Here is a 20,674-nt window from a genome sequence, read left to right as displayed (position 1 = left end):
AACTTGGGCTGGTGAGATGGCTCAGTGGGTAAGAGCACCCGACTGCTCTTCCGAAGGTCCAGAGTTCAAATCCCAGCAACCACATGGTGGCTCACAACCATCCGTAACGAGATCTGGCGCCCTCTTCTGGAGTGTCTGAAGACAGCTACAGTGTACTTACATATAATAAATAAATCTTTAAAAAAAAAAAAAAAGTTAACTAACTCGTGTAAGCTGAGTGAAAAGAGAAGAGGAATCCAAGCTAGGGCTGTGGCTCAGGGCACAGTCCACCTGGTACTGCTAAGTGACCTGTATGTGCCACCATGCTCGGTGCTGCCTAGTTGTGACATTTTGTGTCCTCTGGCTGCCTCTTTCTGTATGTCTGTAGGTCACTTTGATATCGTTTTCCGTGAGTCCCTCCTGGTTCTTGCTGAATTGCAGCAGGAGCCTTTTGTCAGTCATATCATCAATGGTGGTTTGGAGAGTTATTCATTATTTTGATTTATGTGCATTTGTGTGTGCCTGCCTGAGTTTATGGTGTGCAGGTGCCTGCGGAAGCTGAAGTTGGGTCCATTCAAGAGCGGTAAACACTCCTAATTACTAATCCATCTCTCCAGCCCCCACCCTTTGATTTTATTTATAATATTTTTGATGGTTCTTTTTCTTTTGAGAAAGGATCCATACCAGAATTTGCATTTTTAAAGTACCATTAGGACCATCTGTTTCCTTCTTTATAGTTTTAGACTTTTGAGTCTCAGTTGAGAAATTCTTTTCGAGACTGATGGGAAGGTTCGAATCTGTAATTCTAATACGTGGGAATCTGAGGCAGGAGGATCACTGAGAGTTCGAAGGCAGCCTGGGCTATGTTGTGCGATCCAGGTGAGCCTGGGTGACAGGCCCAGTTGTGCCAACCCCATTTATGGATCACTCAGGGCTAAAGGACGATGGTGGCAGGGCTGGGGAGAGGGCTCAAGAGGGGCAGTGCCGGTCTCAGAGGCAGGAGGAGCTGTGTTGTGTCTCAGGATCCAGGGAAAAGGCTGACTCTGCTGGCCTGCGCTTGTAAGCCCGGCACTGCTTAGGTGGAGGCAAGGAGGGTGCAAGGATCCCTGGGGCTGGATGAGCAGCCAGTTAGATAGCTGAGTGAGCTCCAGTCATTGCGGTCACTTATCCTAAAGGGGATGGATGGTATTCCTAAGGATGACAACGGAGAAGGTCATCCTGCCTCTGTAAGTGTGTGTTTGCGAGTATGCTCACGTGAGTGTGTGCACTGCTCTCTGTCTTTTTTTTTTTTTTTTTTTTTTTTTGTCTTAGCTGGTGGGTGATTCTGACAACTCTACTTTTTCATGGCGGTAGGATCAAGGCAGGCCTTGTGTGTGCTAAGCACCCACTCCACTGGAGCTCTCCCCTCTGCCACTCCACCTCCCCACCCCCACCCCATCTTTCCCTACACTGTCATGCCAGTAGGTGAAGGTTTACTCTAAGGGCTAGTACGCTTTTCCTCAGAGGACCATGCCAGTTTTATGAGCTGTACCATCTCTGCCACAAATAGGTTTCTGAGTTAGTCACCTTGGTCCCTGTTGTGAGAGTGCAGGTGTGTCTGTGTTCCAGTGAGATGATACAGGCTGGAGGGTAGGGTGTGCTTGTGGCAGGGTGCCTGCCTTGTGGACAGCTCCAGTGCTGAAGAGACAAAACCCAAGAACCCAGAGAGACTGATGGGGCCCCCGAGTCATAGTCATGACAGACATAGCAAACCCTCTATGCATACAGATTTACCTTTTAAAACCTCTTCTCTACAAGCAGTTCCACACACACAGCCTTGTACGGGAACTTCACTTCCTTTGTAAATATATCTGGAAGAAATTCCTGGAAGTGAAATTATGACATCAAACACACAGTGAAGATTTTTTTTTTTTGACAGAAACTGCCAGATTGCCTTCCACAGAGGCTGTCCTGGTTTACATCCTAGAACTGTACACAGGGGTGCCAGTTTCCATCCAGGCTTGCCAGCTCTGGGATGGGCAGCAAGGCTGTGCCCATCAGAGCACTGGGAAGCTGAGGAAGCCTTGCTTTTAAGGCCTTCCTGTGCCGCGTGGTAGTGGCACACGCCTTTAATCCCAGCACTTGGGAGGCAGAGGCAGGTAGATTTCTGAGTTAGAGGCCAGCCTGGTCTACAAAGTGAGTTCCAGAACAGCTAGGGCTATACAGAGAAATTCTGTCTCAAAAAAACAAAGACAAAAACAAAAGGCCTTGCTGTTTCCCTGCATGTGTCTGCTGCCTTGACAGTGGTCCTTCTGGAAAACTCGGCTGTTTCTCTCTTTATACCAAATAGTCTCAAGACATAGGTTCCCCTTTCCCAGAAAAAGTGCTTCCAAACAGAAGCTCCGGGCTGGAGAGGTGGCTGATGGCTAAGCTCGCCCACTGCTCCTGCAAAGGACCTGAATGTGGTTCCCTGTCCCACGGCTCACAACCGCCTGGAACTCCAGCTTCAGGGGAGATGATATCCTTACCTGGCCTCTGTGAGAACCCAAGAGAGGGTGAGACTGGACCCTCAGTAGCCCTGCTCCCCGTCTGCGTTCGTCTCTCCTCAGAGTGAGAATACAGATTTCCCGGGAGTACACACAGCCACCACAGCAATACCACAGGACTTGTGGCTGTCACTCCCGAGCTCAGCAAACCCTAGCCACGGGGTGGTGCACTCCTTATCCTGTGTGTGTTGTGTCCTTCAGGATGGGAGGCGCAGAATCATGTCCCTTCTGGAACTATAATGAAGGCTTTCATCAGAGGTGGTGACAGTGGGCCCTGGATAAGGTTTATAAAAGGAGAGATAACGACGGAGCACTTCTTGGAAGAATTCGGGAGACTGTGCTCTGAAATCGTGAGTGACGAACGTTTCTTCCCTTTCTCTCTGTTCAGAGGAGGGGTGTTGAGACAGGGATGAAGACCACCGCAGCCTTGAACTCACCCTGTAGCCCACGGTGCCCTTGAGCTGCTGATCCTTCTGCCCCCATGTCTGGTGTTCTCACGGTTTTCTCTTGACCTCAAGTATGCTCCCATTCAGCCATAACATTGATTTAAGTGAACTAAAATGAAAACCTAATAGCCTGCCTTTGTTTTTAAGTTCTTCCTTGCAAGCCTAGGCCCTCAGCATTGGGTTCGTGTATGAATAAATAACTCTGGCTCTTTACTGTAAGCTACAGCAGACACTGAAACACGAACCACCAGCCTAATGGTTATGAGCCAAAGCTGATTAAATCAATAAACAGGGGCCATTTTCTCTGCATTGTGCACTATTTAAGCTCTGCATGTACAGTAACTTCTGTAACCTTCAAAGCTCCACTAAAAGACAATTTAAACCCAGTAATAACTTCCATAAAAGGACACTATGGTGAAAGTATCTTTTATGCTGCTGAATGACTGTGCCTGACATTTCTGCAGTGTGGCGCTAGCGCGGTGGCTCAGCCGGTTAAGGTGCTTACCACCAAGCCTGACAACCTGAAGTTCACTTTTCAGAATCTAAATGATGCAGGGAGGGCCTGACTCTTGAAAGTTGTCCTCAGACTTCACAAGTGTGAGATATCATTTATTTATTATTTATTTTAAAAACAAAGGATTCTCTCTGAGTAGCCCTGGCTGTCCTAGAACTCACTCTGTAAATCAGGCTGGCCTCGAACTCTCAGAAATCCACCTGCCTCTGCCTCTAGAGTGCTGGGATTAAAGGTGTGCATCACCAATTCCCCTGCATAAGAAATGTAATTTCTAAAATGCTAAGACCAACAGCAAGCCTTGAAACTGTGCCAGCCAGTCACAGCTCGGAGGGTGACACTGTGCCAGCCAGTCACAGCTCGGAGGGTGACACTGTGCCAGCCAGTCACAGCTCAGGGTGACACTGAGGAGCTGCAGGTGAGATGCCACGTTGCTTGAGTTTGCAGGCACAGAAAGCATATGGGGGGTTTTCCAGAAGGAAAAATGGAGACTGTTCCTGGGCCTGGTTTCTCTTTAGGACAGTAAGTTCCCGTCTGATGGTGATGGTTGTACAACTTTGTGAGCATTGGAAACCTTTGTCAGGGTCTGGTGGCTCATCCATCCCTTTCCACAACACTCAGGAGGCAGAGGTAGAAGGATTGAGCAGAAGTGGTGTACACCTTTAGTCCAGGCACTGGAGAGGCCAGGGTATGTGATCTCAGTGGGTGCCAGCAGCCAGGGCTTCAGAGTGAGACCCTGTCTCAAAGCCACAACAGAAGAGTGGTTGACCTGCACACACTCTCTAGGCTGACTGCCTGCTATTTAGTTACATTTCTGTACAATATTATAAAACCTATCTGGGCCCACAAGACTTGGCATTTGCAGATTTTGAAACCTGTTTGCAAACCCTATAGATTGGAATCTAAAATCAAGCAAACACTGGACTGGAGAGATGACTCTGTAGTTGAGGGCGCGTGCTTCTCCTACAGAAGACCCGGGTTCGATTCCCATCACCCACTTTGTCTCAACCATGTGTGACTCCACTTCTGGGAATCCAGCATCCTCTTCTGGACTTTGAGGACTCCAGGCACACACATGGTGTACATACATACCTGCAAGCAAAAGACCCACGTGTAAAATAAAATACTTAATAGTTTTTTTAAACCTAATATTGATCTGAAACTGAAATTCATAAAACTGTGGCAAGGTACGACACAGAATCATGCAGGCTATTAATGATAAATGATACCTGATGAACGCACTTTAAAGTTTAATGTACCCTCTTCTGACTGTCTGCCTTTTTTGACTGACAAGAGCAGAAGGAAGAACTCTAGGGCAACATCTCTGGCTATTTTAATCATCCTAATTCCAAATAAGGGATTTGTTCCTTTTTTCATTTTTGAAGCCGGGTTTGGGAAGGGGTCTCTCTGGTGCCCTGGCTAACGTCAAAAGCTCAGGTCCTCTTCCTTCACTTCCCAGGTTGTCATTAAAGCCCAGCTCCTAAATGTGTTTTTAAAGAATGCCACATACCCAGGGAAGGCGGTGCTTACCTGTGGTCCTGGATAGAATGGAGGCTGAAGTAGGAGGATCACTTGATCCTAGGCATTGGGGGCTTGTCTGCTCAGGATACTGAGATACTCAGGATACTCTCAAAATACTAGTGCAGACTCTAAAGTCATGTGCTAGGCCCTGGGCTCTCACATCCAGGCAGCAATAGGATGCCAGGAATGGATTTGCCTGTGGGCCACGAGGGACCACAGTAATAACCACACTAATTCTCCCGCCTCCTCTCCTGTTCACAGGCAAAGACTTCCGTGCCCGTGAGCTCCTATTTCTCTCTGATGACCAGTGAGCAGGTGACAAAGCAGTTCCCGGTGATGACTCAGGCCATCTCTCAGATCAGAGCAAAAGGCCTCCAGACTGCAGTCCTCACCAACAACTTTCATCTGTCCAGTGGGGAAAGCTTCCTGCCCCTGGACCGGAAACAGTTTGATGTGGTGAGTACAAGGTGCTGGGTGTGCCGGAGAGGCTCTGAGTTTAGCTCTAAATGCTTCCTGCTAGCAGTCTCCAGGAAGTGGGTTTCTACTCACGTATCTGCCCGAATCGGGATTAGGTGTAATAAGTTGAAAATTGTCTTTTGCTTTTGGCCTTTTTTATTATCTGTTTATCTGTCTATCTATCTATCTTTCTATCCATCCATCCATCTATCTATTTTTAAAGTCAGAGTTTCTCTGTGTAGCCATGACTGCCCTAGAACTTACTTTGTAGACCAAGCTGACCTTGAACACTCAGAGACCCACCTGCCTATGTCTCTCCCATGCTGGGATTAAAGGCCTGGCCTTTATTTGAATTAATTTTACCTTTTTTTTTTTTTTTTTTTAATATAGCCCTGACAACCTGGAACTTGCTACAAAGTCCAGGCTGGTCTGAGACTCACAAAGGTCCACTTGCTTCTGCTTCCCAAATGCTGGGACTAAAGGCTTTGTGCCACCACCTCCAGCAAAATGGGCCCTTAATTAAAGCATAATTGAGCTCAGGGCTGGAGAGGTGGCAGAGGTTAAAAGCATTAGCTGCTCTTCCAGAGGCCCTGAGTTCAGTTCCCTACAACCACATAGATGGTGGCTTACAACCATCTGTAATGGGATCTGACTCTCTCTTCTGCTGTGCATTAAGACAGAGCACTCGGGCTGGAGAGATGGCTCAGCAGGTAAGAGCACTGACTGCTCTTCTAGAGGTCATGAGTTCAATTTCCAGCAAGCACATGGTGGCTCACAACCAAGTCTTATGGGATCCGATGTTCTTTTCTGGTGTGTCTGAAGACAGCTACAGCATACTCCTATACATAAAATAAATAATTCTAAGAATAAGATCACTCATATACATAAAATATACAAATATATCTTTTTTAAAAAACATAATTGTGCCTATGACCAAGTATTGATGAGGTGGAGACCCCTTTACGCTGCACACTCAAACCCTCACCTATACTACCACATCTCATGTGGGTTCTGACATTCTCCACTGTTTGTCTGAGGCACAATTCCAGACCAGTGCCATCCCATAATACCTCACTGCTTTGCGTGATGGTTCCCTGGGTGAAGATGCTTGCCACAGAGCCTGATGACCTGAGTCCTACCCGCCATTCCCACAGCATGATGGGGGGTTGTGAGGAGCCTGTCTTCTTTCCTTAGAGTTGACACTGAGTATGGGCCCCTAGGTTGTATCCTGAAAATTTCTAATCCTTCATTTTAAGGTAACATCATTTTCCAGAACGCTTCCCGTTATAGGAAATAACCCCACACCATCTTTTTGTGCTTGTGGGAGCTGCATCTTGAGAGCCACCCTCTCCCCGCAGGTGGTTGAGTCCTGCCTGGAAGGCATCTGTAAGCCAGATCCCAGGATATTCCAGCTGTGCCTACAGAGGCTGAGCCTGCAGCCCTCAGATGCCATCTTTCTTGATGATCTGGGATCTAATCTAAAAGTGGCTGCCAGCCTGGGCATTCACACCATCAAGGTAATCCTGACTGTCTCCTGAACTGCCTTACTAGTTAACACAAGTATGTCCATATTATCTTTTCTTGTGTGTACCTGAAACTTTCCTTGGTGACTCCATGGGAAGAGTCCCTCTGCTTCTGACTAACTATGAAATCTGGGCCAAGCTGCTCATATCCACAGTGCTGGAAGGAGGCAGGGTGGGAAAAGTAGGCTTTGACTGTCACAGGCGGTCTGAGCAATCCTTTTCTAGATGGAGGGGCCAGGAGCCACAGGCCATGAGGATCATTTTAGGTCCTGGCAGGGAAGCAAGGCAGCTACCAGAGGTGGGGGTGTCCCAAGGCAGGGTCGTTTGTCTGCATTTTCCCTGCTAAGCTCACAGGCCACAGAGCCAGAGCCAGCTCAGCTTTCTACCCTGTGTAAAATATGGCAGGAGCTTTTCTTGTTTGCTCGTTATAGATAGAGACTCTATGTATCCCAGGCTGGCCTTGAACTCTGCATTGTCCATCTGTATCTTCCCAGACTGTAGAGTCTATCACCATCCTGGCCTCTTGACAACCTGTCTGGGGTACTCTTCTGTGTTAGGCAAGGCGCAAGATTAGCTAGAAGAGGAGTTTCCTCTGAGCTAAGGGCAGCTGAGGGCAGCTTTAGTGGCTATGATCTGAGACCTGACCTTGGATTTTGGGGCTGGTCTCCCTAAGGCAGCAGTTCTCAAAATGTGGGTCACAACCCCTCTAGGAGGAATAGCAGACATCCTGCATATCAGATATTTATATTATGTTCATAAAAGTAGCAAAACTACAGCTCTGAAATCACAACAAATATAATTTCATGGCCGGGGGGTCACCATAACATGAGGGTCTGCTGTAAAGGGTGGCAGTAGGAGAGAGTTGAGAACCGCTGGGCTCAGGTGTGGCCCTCAGGGACACAGGCAGGGTGAGGGCCAGGCTGATGGGCACAAGTTGGGATTTCTGTTTTTCTGAAACCAGGTTGACAGGCCCGAGACAGCAGTGAAGGAGCTGGAGGCTCGACTGGGTTTCCCACTGCACTTGGGCGTTCCCAACACCCGGCCTGTGAGGAAGACCATGGCAATTCCACAAGATGCCTTGGAGAAGTACCTGAAGGGCTTGCTGGGGACCCACTCCACCGGTAGGGAAGGTTTCCTGTCTCTAGAACTTCCTCTGCAGTAAGGACTGCAGCGTGGTTGTCCATTCCCAACGAGATGTAGTATGCAGTTGCCGTTACAGATCCATAAGAGCACAGTCTCACCTCACCCCAGCACTCCATCTTAGAATTTGGGAGGTGGAGGGGTAGCCTTTGCCTGAGAATAGCCACTGAGGAGGAGGGATCTTGGAGGGACAGTGTGTGCAGTGAGTGATTGTGCACACTAGTCTGGAGACAATAGTCTGTTTTGAGACAGTGACAGTGACAGTGACTATCTATATGCTATGTGACTTTAGAGCTTGGGAATCCAGCTCAGTATCTAACACTTGCCTAACATGGGTGAAGCCCTGGCTCTTCTGTGCCCGGCACCAGAAAAAGAAAATGTTGCAGATTTAAAAAGTGGCAAGGGGGCTCCCCTTTTGTTCTCTGCACTCTACCTTCTGAAACAGGCATCTCAGAGCTTCTGAAATCTTTCCTGGTGACAGTCCCCTCCCTCCACTTGGTCCTCTAGAGGACTCTCACTTACAGTCCCACAGTGTGCTATTTCCTAGCCACAGGTTACTTGGCAGCTCACCAGGCCAGCCCACGGCCAGCTCCTGCACCCACTCCCTCTCCTGCCAAGAGGAACACATCTTCCTATATAACTACGGGTTCCTGAGGTCTGCTTCTCTCAGGAGCCACAGAATGTAGCCTAGAGGCTGGGAAAGTATGTCTTGTGTCGGTAGCTTTGGCTCTGATGGCTCCTGTCTCCTGTCATGCCAGGGTCGGGCATGGTTTGGGGGGACATGGGTGAGGACAGACATGGGCACATTTGAGCTCAGGCTTAGGACATTTCCCCATGAGGGACATTCTGGATTTGTTGCCAGGACTGTTAGGACCGATAAACAGAACCCATGAGCCTGTGTTCATAGAGTTGGAGATGCACACCCAGACAGAGAGGAGGTGACCATTGTGTTCAGAAAGCTCCCTTTGAGGCTGTAACCACGTGTGGGTTGAGTATATATGTCAGGACTCAGTTGTACCCAGGGAGGGCAGTGTCCCTTGCTCAGGATCTTTCATGGGGACATCATGCATGCCAGAGGCAGGCCTCCCTGGGAAGAAGGGCTAGCCACGCGTCCAGATCACAGAGGGCCTGCTCCCGTCTGAGTGTTTCGTCCTGTCAACCTTACAGGCCCCATGGAGCTCCTTCAGTTTGATCATGGACAGTCAAATCCAACGTACTACATCAGGCTGGCTGACCGTCAGCTGGTCCTGAGGAAGAAACCCCCGGGGACCCTCCTCCCTTCTGCCCATGCCATAGAAAGGGAGTTCAGGTAAGTTTCGGGGGGGGCACAATGTGGTTGTCTATCTGGTATCCCCAACAGACAGGCTTCATACTAAATTGTCAAGTTAGCTTCTGTGGGACTGCCCTGAAGTCCCTGCCTTCTTTAAAAAATAAGATTTTAAATTTAATTATATGTGTGCATATGTATGCATATGTCTGCGGCTGTGCACACATGCACATGAGTGTGGGTGACCATGGAGGGCAAAAGAGAGTGTTTGGTCTCCTTGATCTGGAGTTATAGGCTACTGTAAACTGTCATGTGGGTTTTGGGAGTGGTACACACTCTTTTTAGTTTATGTGTATTAATGTTTTGCCCACATGTCATGTATGTACCTTTATCACATGTCCATGGAAGTTAGAAGGTGTTGGCTCCCCAGGAACTGGAGTTTGAGATAGTTGTGAGCCCCCAGGTAGGTGCTGGGAACTAACTTCAGGTCCTCTGCAAAAGCAGCCAGTGCTCTTAACTACTGAGCCATCTCTTCAGCCTCTCTCAGACACTGCTTGTTTTCTGAGACATGGCCTCACTGTTTAGCCCTGACCGACTGGCTGTATAGACCAGGCTGGGCTTGAACTCAGGATTCACCTGCCCCTGCCTCTAAGTGCCAGGACTAAAGGCATGTACCACTGTGCCCGGCTGCCCTGGAGCTTTTAAAGCTGTAACTGTCGGTCTCTATCACACAGGAACAGGAGAATTTTACCTACTTTCATTCTGATAAGGTTTTGGTTTGATAAGAAAGTCTCACTGTATTGCCCAGGCTGCTCTCTATTTCCTAGACTCAAATGATCCTCCTGCCTCAGTCTCCCAGGTACCCAAGTTTTTCTTTCTCCCCTACCCCTCCCCATTTTGAGACAGTCTCATGTAGTCTGTGCTGGCCTCAAAAATACCCAAGGATGATGGTGAACTCCTGATTTTCACACCGGAGCCTCATCAGTGGGATTAGACGTCACTCCCACTCTTTTTATATCAAATTATTTTAAATTAACTTCAATTGATTATTTTTATGTGGCGTGTGCATAAGTGTGTGCAAGTTTGTGTATGTTCATGTGGAGGTTAGAGGTCAACTTTGGTATGGGTCCTTGATGGCCATTTGATTTTTGGCATGATCCTGCCCTGGGATCTGGCTGACTAGGCTAGGCTGACAGGCCAGTCCCCGGGATCCACCTGTCTCTACCTCCCGGCTCTGGGATTACCACCATGCGCCACTGTGCTGAGCCTTTTATGTGCAGCAGGGAATTGAACTCGGGGTGCTGAGGATTGTGCAGAAGCCAGGGTGCTGACTGGGCTAACTTCCAGCCCTTTAAAATAGAGGGGTTCTGATTTGGGGGGGGTCAGGATGGCTCAGTGGGCAAAGGCACTTACTGCATAAGCCTAGTGGCCCGAGCTCCTATGAAATCCATAGGAAGATGGAAGAGAGTCCCCTCCCCACAGAGCTGTCCTCTGACCTCCACATGCATGCTGTGACACTTGTGCCTCCTCGTCCTGCATACACATGTCCACCATAACACATAGATTATTGTAAATGTTCTTACCATGGACTCTCTCAGTCATGGTCTTTCCAGCTTGCTCAGGTAAAGTCCTGAATCTGTGACCTTTTGGTCTCAGCTTCTCTAGGAGCTGGGATTCCAAATCTGTGCCACCAGGATAGTGTAAAGGCACATAACAGAACTCTAGCTCCAGGTCTCTTACATAGGAGGGCAGCGCCCTCGGAAGCCTGGGTTGGATGGAGTCTCTCCTGGAAGGCTCCTTCTCCTCTTTCCACTGCATAGCAGTGTGTGTGGCCAAGTGGAAGCGTGATGTCCTGGCTTCTCTTTCTTGTTGTCTCTTCCAGCTTTGGGAAGAGATAATGCCTGGGACCAATGCTGGGTCCCAGGCACACACTTGACTTGGTGTAGTCTTTCTCCCTGTCTCCTTTCCTTCCTTCTGTCTGCCACACTGGGGATGGAGGTCTGGGCCTGTGTATGCTGGGTAAGCCTCCTCCCACTGCTATACAGCTTACCCCCAACACATTATTCTTCATTTAACTTTATTGCATGTGTTATGTGTTTGTATGTATTTGTGTGGTACATGCACATGTATGTTGGGTGTTCCTGGACATGTATATGCATGTATGTGGAGATCTCCACCACTCTCCACCTTTATGACTTTTTTATGTGTGTAGGTGTTTTGCCTGAACATGTGTCTGTGTACTAGATGCATACAGTGCCCACAGAGGCCAGAAGAAGGTATTTGAGCACTTGAAACTGGAGTTTGAGAAGGTTCTGAGCTGCCAAGTGGGTGCTGGGAACCAAACCTGGGCCCTCTGCAAGAGCAGACAGCGGGCTCTTAGCTGCAGAGCCATCTGTCATTGTTCTGAGACAGGGCCTTACCATGTAGCCCTGGCTGTCCTGGAACTCACTCTGTAGGCCAGTCTAGCCTGGAACTCAGAGCTCCTCCTGCCTTGGCCTCCCTCATGCTTTTGTTTGAGCCTGAAGCTGTGCCAGTCAGGGAGTTCAGCAATCTGTTTGTCTTCTCCCTGACCGCACCCCACGGTTGGCATTGGAGGCCCTCAATACCATGCTCAGCTTTTTACGTGGGCACTGGGCTCTAAGCACAGGGCTTTGTGCCACAGACACTTTACCAATGGAACCATCTCCCACCCCAATAGATAATGTACTATGTTTGAAATCAGAAAAGCAAGTTGAAGAAAATCTTATCAATTTATCTTACAATGCTAAGTTTGTATTTGTCCTGGCAGGATCATGAAAGCCCTTGCGAATGCTGGAGTCCCTGTCCCTACTGTTCTTGACCTCTGTGAAGACTCAAGGTAAAGATGTGTGTATTTTTTATCATTGTGTCCTCAGGCTACAGGAGAAAATAGCTCAGTTGCTAACTCAGGAGCCCATTCCTTAGAGATGACAGAATTACCTGGAGCTACCTCCCCCAGAAGCCCGAAGACCCTGTCCCTCAGAAAGCGTGTCTATGCTCAGAATAGCTTTCTTAGCATTCCAAATACATATCCACTTAGCTGGATGGGGCACATCCCAGCACTTGGGAGGCAGAGGCAGAAGGCTCCATAGAGAGATGACCACCCCCACCTCCACTCCTCACCTCTTTTTGTTTGGTTGGTTGGTTGGTTTTGGTTTGGTTTTGGTTTGGTTTTGGTTTTTCAACACCAGGTTTCTCTGTATAACAGAGCCATGGTTGTCCTGGAACTTGCTTTGTAGACCAAGCTGGCCTCAAACTCACAGATACCACCATGCCTGCCTGAGTTCTGTGGTGTGTCACCAGGTCTGATATTTTTTTCGTTGTTTTTGGTTTTTGCATGGGCCATGGGGGGACAGGGTTTCTCGGTGTAGCCCTGGCTGTCCTGGAACTCACTCTGTGGTCAAACTGGCTTTGAACTCTTGAATGCTGGAATTAAAGGTGTGCTCCACCACTGCCCTGCAAGAGACTCTCTCTTTAAGCAAATAATACACACAGACACACACACACACACACACACACACACACACACACACACACACACACACATTAATTGTGCTCTAAAATGTTTTGTTTCTTGAGATAAGGCCTCTCTTTCTAGCTCTGGCTATCCTGAATTGTGTAGACCAGGGTGCCTTGAACTCATAGGGATCCATCCACCTGTTTTCCTGTTTTCCCTCCTGAGTGCTGGGATTAACAGAAGTGTCCCATCATGCTCTGCACTACTTTTTAAGTGCTTTAAACTGCTGTAGCTTTCCTCCTCTCTCCCCCTTCCCCTGCCTCTATGTGTGTGTCTGTTGTCTGTCTTTGAGACTGTTGTATCCAACGATGACTTTGGACAGCCGATCTCTCTGCTTGCACCTCCTGAGAGCTAGGGTTGGAGCATGCAGCACACAGCCTGTCTGGGAGCGGGGATGGGGCCAGGGCTCTGTGCTAAGCCAGCACTGCTCCTTCGTACTAAGCTGTTCTCCCAGCTGAGCCTCCCTTTTTCCTTCATTTTTGATTAGAAAGATTTTCAAGTATACAGAACAATCGAAAGAAAACACAACACAGAAACATCTGTGTACACTGTAGATAAAAATGCTGTTAATATTTGAAGAAATTTATATGCCCAGTCATTTATTTGTTCATTTATTGAAACGGGGTCTTACTGTGTAGCCCAGACTGACTTCTAATTCCTAGTTCTTTCTGTCTCAGCCTCCCCAATGCTAGGATTACTCCAAGTGTGTCCCAGGAATGTTATGTGTGCATTGCATGTTCATGAGTATCAGTACACACGTATGTGTAAGCATGTGGAGACTAACCTTAAGTGTGGTTCCTCAAGGGCCATCTGTTTGTTTGACAAAGAGTCCTTCACTGGGACCTCCAGCCCTCTAGCCTAGGCTGGCTTGCCAGAGCCCCAGCGATCCACCTGTCCACCTATCCAGTGCTTCAGTTGCTAGGGAGACCACATACCTTTTTTTTCCTGTGAGCTCTGCAAACCAAACTCAGATCACCATGCTTGTGCAGCAAACATTTACTGACTGAGCCATCTCCTCAGCTCCTCTAAGAATGTTTTCCATGAGGCTGGAGAGATGGCTCGGTGGTTAAGAGCACTTGCCAGCCTTGCAGAATACGTGGGTTCAATTCCTACCATCCACATGACAGCTCATGGCTATCACTCCATTTCTGAGGGATCTAGTGTCCTTCTCTGGCCTCCACAAGCACCTAGCACACTGTGGTGCACAGACATATATGGTGCACACCCACATACATTAAAAAAAAAAAAAGAAAGAAAGAATGTGTTTCAAGTCAGGATAAACACACATAATTGAAGAGATTTTAGAACCACTTTTTTTTTTTTAAAGATTTATTTATTTATTATATGTAAGTACACTGTAGCTGTCTTCAGACACTCCAGGAGAGGGCGCCAGATCTCGTTACGGATGGTTGTGAGCCACCATGTGGTTGCTGGGATTTGAACTCTGGACCTTCGAAAGAGCAGTCGGGTGCTCTTACCCACTGAGCCATCTCACCAGCCCTAGAACCACTTTTTTTGTTGTTTTTGTTTTTGTTTTTGTTTTTTTGTTTTTTTGTTTTTTGAGACAGGTTTTCTCTGTATAGCCCTGGCTGTCCTGAAACTCACTCTGTAGATCAGGCTGGCCTCGAACTCAGAAATCCACCTGCCTCTGCCTCCCAAATGCTGGGATTAAAGGCGTGTTCCACCATGCCTGGCTCTAGAACCACTTTTTAGAGCTATAAAATACTGCCTAGTCATGACTAATGGATGGCTCATCTCCTGAATACCATAAGGTGGCTCATGTGCCTTCAGTGCCTTTAAATAATGGTGCATGCTGCTCACATTCAATGGAAAATGAAATCATCAGGAATAAGGAGGGATGCTGATGGCTGCCCAGGACCTCTGTGCACTCATTCTCTGTTTGAAAGCTGAGAAGGTTTTACAGATGAAGCAATCGGAGCCCCCTGTCGCCCCAGCTCCAGGTTGTTCCACACCCTTTCTGGCTCCCACTGGCACTTGGGGCACAGACATGGTGCAGGCAAAGCAGCCATACACAGAAAATAAAACAAAAGGGGGAAAGGCACCAGGGGCTGGAGAGGTGGCTCAGTGGGGACAAGCGCTTGCTGCACAGGCATGAGACCCCGAGTTCAAATCCCACATAAGACAGAGTACCTGCCATCCCAGCGCTCCTGCAGCAAGAAGGGAGGCAGAGACAGGTGAATCTCTGAGCCTGTGGGCCAGCTAGCTGGCTGCTGCACACACTCGGAAAATGAGATGCTAGCTCAGACAAGGTGAAAGGTGAACCGCCCAGGAGGCTGCCCTCTGACCCCCATTACCTGTGCTGCGTGATGTATGTGCCTTCGTCTTTGCTCATAGACAGACACTCATAGGGCACAGGCCTGGAATTCCAGCACGCTGGAGGCTGAGGCAGGAGGATCTAGAGTTGGAAGATAACCCGTGCTATGGAATGAGGCCCTGCGTCAAAGGAAGCAAATGAAAGAGAGAAATCTTCTGACAGGTTTCTTACTAAGTCTCCTGGGCGTGAGAACAGGCAGCCAAGGGCAGAAGTGAGACTTCAAGCTGCTCCCAGACTCCAGACCACACTCCCCTTTCAGTAAATGGGTTTTGTAATTACCACATCAACGTTACCTCTTCCATGGTTTCTGCACACGGGCCAAAGTGGGTGTGTGCACACCGAGCTGGGTGTTTTGAGGGGCGTTGGGAATCTCAGTTCTCTGCACAAAGGAGAGGAGAGGACCTGTGCCCCCTCTCCCAAAATCTCCTCCCAGAAACTGAGGGGTCCCATGGCTGACAGCCCCGCCTGTGTCCCTGCCAGCATCATCGGCACCCCCTTCTACTTGATGGAGTACTGCCCGGGCATCATCTACAAAGACCCCTCCCTGCCCGGCTTGGAGCCCAACCGGCGGGAAGCCATATACACTGCCATGAACCAAGTCCTGTGCAGAATTCACAGTGTGGACCTGCAGGCCACCAGCCTGGACAGCTTCGGCAAGCAAGGTTGGCAGGGACAGCCCATCTTTCACTGACAGTTCCTCTCACCAAGCAAAGCTCTGCTGTCAGGTTCTGGGAGGTTCGGGTGCTGACACACAACCCCGCTCACGTTCTAAATCCAGGCTAATCATAACTGGTTCTGCTCACTGCTCATTTCATCCTTAGATAAGGACATCCCGGGCTTAATTGAGGACTCTGTTTTTCTTGGTGCTTCTTGTCAGTAAACTGCTTAATCCTTCCTTTCTTTCCCATGCTGATCATACTGCTTAGCACAGACTCCCTCTCCCACCCCGTCCTTCATTTCTTTCTTTTTATAAAGTTATCTTTATTTTATTTTATTATTTTATTTTATTTTATTGGAGCTGGGCGGTGGTGGTTTACAACTTTGATCCCAGCACTCAGGAGACAGAAGCAGGCAGATCTCTGAGTTCGAGGCCAGCCTGGTCTACAGAGTGAGTTCCAGGACAGCCAGGGTTACACAGAGAAACCCTGTCTTGAAAAGGAAAATAAACAAACAAACAAATGTAGCTAAGGATGGCTTTGAACTCCTGATCCGCTTGCTTCTGCTTCACTAGTGCTGGGTCACAAGTATGCCACCACACTTGGCCCTTTTCCTCCTAGACAAGGTTTCTCTGTGGCTCTCCTGGAACTCACTTTGTAGACATGGCTGGCCTTGAACTCACAGAGATCCACCTGCCTGTGCCTCCTGAGTGTTGGGATTAAAGGTGTACCCACTGCTGGCTACACTTGGCCTCATTTTTTGAAAAAAAAAAAGAAAGATTTTTTATTTTTACTATGTCAGGAGTCTCACTAGATTGCCAAGCTGGCCTTGAACTTGTCTCAAATGATCTTCTCACCCATCTTTAATTTAATACTATTTATTTCTTTTGGATTTCTAAGATATTTTTCTGTGTAACCTTGGCTGTCCTAGAACTGTCTCTATGAACCAGACTGGCTTCGAACTCAAGAGATCTGCCTGCCTCTCTCTGCCTCTCAAGTACTGGGGTTAAAAGAGTGTGTCACTATGCCAGACTCAACTTTATGCATTTTATCTTCCCTTTGGCTCTGGGCAGAGCCTTTCAAGAGGAGAAAAGGAAGGCACAGCAGGGTTAGGCATGTGCCCGTCATCACAGTGATGGAATGCGGCAGGGCTGGATCCCACTCGTGTAGCTGGATTCCATGCTCTAAGCCTGATGCTGTTAGACTTAACCAAGAAGATCCCCTCGGCTGTGTTTGAGAAGCTCACAAATTTCAAAGAGGTCAGGATAGAAGCTTCCTTGTGGAGGAATAATGCCTAGACTATGCTGAGCTGGCTGAGGCAAAGTAGCTGGTGGCTTTCTTGTTGGCAGTAGCATCTCATAGGAATTGTCGCTGTCACAGGAACGTGTTGAGACACATAGCCCTGGCACAGAGCTGCTGATGTTTTCATGGCTCTGGTGAATTTGCCAAACGTCTAAGGCTGTTGGAATAGCATCCCATGTCCTAACCCTCTTTCCCTCAGGGGACTATATTCCTCGCCAGGTGCAAACCTGGACCAAGCAGTACCGAGCAGCAGAAACCAGCAGCATCCCAGCGATGGAGAGGCTTATCCAGTGGTTGCCACTGCACCTTCCCAGGCAACAGAGAACCACAGTGGTGCATGGTGACTTCAGGTAGACATAGCTGCCAGGGGGCTGAGCAGCCCATGTGCAAACTGATGTGGCAAGGTTTGTGCAGGGGAAGATCAAGCCAGTGGTCTTCGTCCATATTGCAGGTGGGAATCATTCCTTAGGAGATGGAGCATCATTCCTGGCTTCTGCTCGCTAAATATTAAGAGCAGCCCCGCTCCCAAGTTGTGACCACCACAATGACATGCAGACATTGTCCCATCTGCCTGTAGGGAGGAGGCGCCTGCTGGGTGGGGGAACACTATTGAGATCAGGTACAACTATGGCATTCCCACTTCCTCTGGGGTCAGCGTTGGAAGTGAGAGTGGTCAGGGAGTAGATGGGGTTTGCTGGGGCGTGTGCTGAGTCTAGGACCCCGCCTTCATCAGTGTGCCTTCCAGCTGACCTCCCATGGCTGCCCTGGACTCTGTTCTTGTGGCACTTGGGGGACATTTTAGCATTCCCTGCTTCCAGAAGCTTCTGCAGGTCTGCTGTGGAGCCACACTTGTCATTCAGGCCCCACCCTACTTGAGAATTTTCTCCCCCACCCTCCACGTCTTTAACTAGCCTCTACCTAGGACTCTAAAACCCCGCCCCCACCCCCATGCAACCCTCCCTCTGTGGCAGGGAAGGGTAGCTAAAATGTGAGCATTGGACACCACTGCTCCATGGTCTTTGTCCGTGCCACCTCTCAAGTGTCCACAAACGCGACCGAGAACAAAAGCAGGCAGGAGACAGCCAGCAGCGGTCTAACGGCCTCTCAGTTGTGGGGAAGCCCACGACACAGTTGACCAAGATCCCCTTAGAAGTAATATTGGCCATCACAGACAGTTTCATCTGCCGCTACATGGCAGAGGGCATGTATCTTGATGGAGGTAGGAACCTAAGACTGCTGGATCTGAACACTACAGCCATTAAAGCAGGCAAAGGGAGCCCGCCACAACCGTCCATTCTCCTCCAGTACAGCCTGTCGCTGCAAAGAGACCAGCATGCTGGTAATTGTAGCACATGATGAGCCATGTTTGGTGGTGTGTTGGGATCTTACCTAGCAGCTAAAATATGCTGATTGGCTGTATTTCAGTCAACCTAAATAAATTTCAAGGGGCACATACTGAGGAGAAAAGATTTTCTTTCTTTCTTTCTTTCTTTTTTTTTTTTTTGGTTTTTCAAGACAGTGTTTCTCTGTATAGCTCTGGCTGTCCTGGAACTCACTTTGTAGAACAGGCTGGCCTTGAACTCAGAAATCCGCCTGCCTCTGCCTCCCAAGTACTGGGACTAAAGGCATGCGCCACCACACCTGGCAAAGATTCAGTTCTTAAAGAATCAGTATGTGTGATACTTATGCAGGTTTACCAAGGAGTGAGAGAATGCTGTCTGTGGCTTCTGAGTGCCCACATAGCCAAAAGAGACAGAAAACCGTGAGACAAATGCCCACCAAACTCAAGGAAGGGAAGGAGGAAGGGTGGGGGCCGTTAGCTGAACCTGAAGTGTTTGTCTGCTAGAGATTTGAAGGAAAACCAGCAACACGGCATGTGGTCCTTCCTATATTTTATTGCATGTTTGATTATTTTTCTTTCTATGATTAATTTGACTTTTGATTATATGTATATTAGTGAGTGCAGATACCCATGGAAGCCAGAAGGGAGTTAGATCCTGGACTGGTGATTACAGGCCAAATTCAGCCAGGTGCTGGGACCCTAACTCAGGACTTAGCCAGAGCAGCACATGCTTACTCATAAGGACTAAGCTCTCTCTCCAGCCCCTCCTATTTATTGTAAATCAAGCCTACATTAGAGTTCTGTCAGGGATCAGAAGGACTCGGAGACCACTAGAGAATTTAGGAAGGAGTGCACTGTGGTTCAGAGGCCACTGAACAGACTGGAACCTTAGTGGGGTTCCTAAGCAGCTGGCTCTGCCTGGGCCACCATGCTCTGCTGTAGTTTACTGCCCAAGAAACTCGCCGAGGCCCCTTGGCTGACAGGTTGGACACAACAGGCCATGTCCACCATGGTGGCTTCCTGGCTGGGACTGTAGTCCTCTGCAGGCTTGCCCACAGCTGGGCTCCCCAGGCCATCTTCTGTGGCTTTGTGATTTCCCAGCATCGTAGCCCCTGGGTCTCCATGACCTCCACCACCCCGGAAGTCCCTCAGCATCGCTTGGCACTTATCAGAAGCCGGGTACTTCATGGAGTGAAGAATTGGCAAGTGTGTCCAGAAACTCTGTCGGCCTGCTTTAGGGACATCACAGAGAGGCTATGAATCCCATGTGGCCCTTGGCTTTCCTCAGTAGGGAAGTTGGGAGAATGAACAGCTAAGCTCATCCCATGCCCTGCTGATGATTTTGACTCACTGAGGCCAGCTGGGAACCAGAGGACCTGGGAGCCCTAGAGATTGGCCTTGTACAGCATACAGGCTGGTGGAGGGCGGACTCGGAAGGGCAAATAGTGTCTCCAGCTGTCTCCATTCCTTCTATGGTTTCTCAGGCTGGACAACCTGATATTCCATCCTGAAAAGGCAGAAGTGCTCGCTGTCCTGGACTGGGAACTTTCCACCTTAGGAGACCCCTTTGCTGATGTGGCCTACAGCTGCCTGGCTCACTACCTGCCATCCAGCTTTCCCATGCTGAGAGGTAGGAGCCAGTTCCACAGCAAGTCCTGTGGCATGCACTGGCTGATGTCACTGGGCTGGGGCTCCAAAGTGAGGTCCAAGGGGTTCCAGTAACATTGTCCCTGGAATGTGGGGGTAAGAATAGAATGATCCATTAAATTACTTAGTTTATTCTGCCTCCTTCTCCTCTTCCTCTTCCTCCTCCTCCTCCTCCTCCTTTTGGCACTGTGGGTGCATCTTGACTCTCCTGCATGCCAGCTGACACTCTAGCGCATCAGCTTGCATTTTACCATAGGTTCTGGACAAGCTCTTGCCAATCTGCCCAGATGCATTTTGTGCCTTCCTTTCCATTTGCACATCTGTCTTTGTCTTTTGTGTCTGTTCTTTCTGGGTTGTTTGTTCTGAGATAGGCTCTCATGGCTGGCTGTCCTTCTCCCTGTGTAGCTGAAGCTGGCTTCAAACTCCTGATCCTCCTGCCTCCACTTCCTGGGTGCTGGGATTTCAGGCATGCGTTACTGCATCCAGTCT

The 20,674-nt window shown here is 48.8% G+C and overlaps 1 protein-coding gene across 3 annotated transcripts in view; it reads left to right on the top strand.

Annotated features, from left to right (window-relative positions):
* The window catches only part of LOC110294356 (acyl-CoA dehydrogenase family member 10), a 40,442-nt gene that overhangs the window by 6,021 nt on the left and 13,747 nt on the right, over positions 1–20,674 (top strand). Inside the window, exons 3-11 of one of the 3 annotated variants that reach the window (XM_085837113.1) lie at positions 2,706–2,854; positions 5,244–5,438; positions 6,797–6,955; positions 7,923–8,082; positions 9,269–9,410; positions 12,157–12,225; positions 15,719–15,900; positions 17,396–17,546; positions 20,023–20,168. In XM_085837113.1, coding sequence (XP_085693239.1) covers positions 2,706–2,854; positions 5,244–5,438; positions 6,797–6,955; positions 7,923–8,082; positions 9,269–9,410; positions 12,157–12,225; positions 15,719–15,900; positions 17,396–17,546; positions 20,023–20,168 — 1,353 coding nt within the window. The remainder of the gene's footprint in view (positions 1–2,705; positions 2,855–5,243; positions 5,439–6,796; positions 6,956–7,922; positions 8,083–9,268; positions 9,411–12,156; positions 12,226–15,718; positions 15,901–17,395; positions 17,547–20,022; positions 20,169–20,674) is intronic. The other 2 variants (XM_085837116.1, XM_085837114.1) reach the window with 2 other exon arrangements.

The sequence above is a fragment of the Mus caroli genome, unplaced genomic scaffold, assembly GCF_978045245.1.
Source record: "Mus caroli unplaced genomic scaffold, Mus_caroli_1 scaffold_4, whole genome shotgun sequence".
Taxonomy (NCBI): Eukaryota; Metazoa; Chordata; class Mammalia; order Rodentia; family Muridae; genus Mus; species Mus caroli.
The sequence above is the reverse complement of the archived record's forward strand: the minus strand, read 5'-3'. Positions and strand labels throughout refer to the sequence as shown.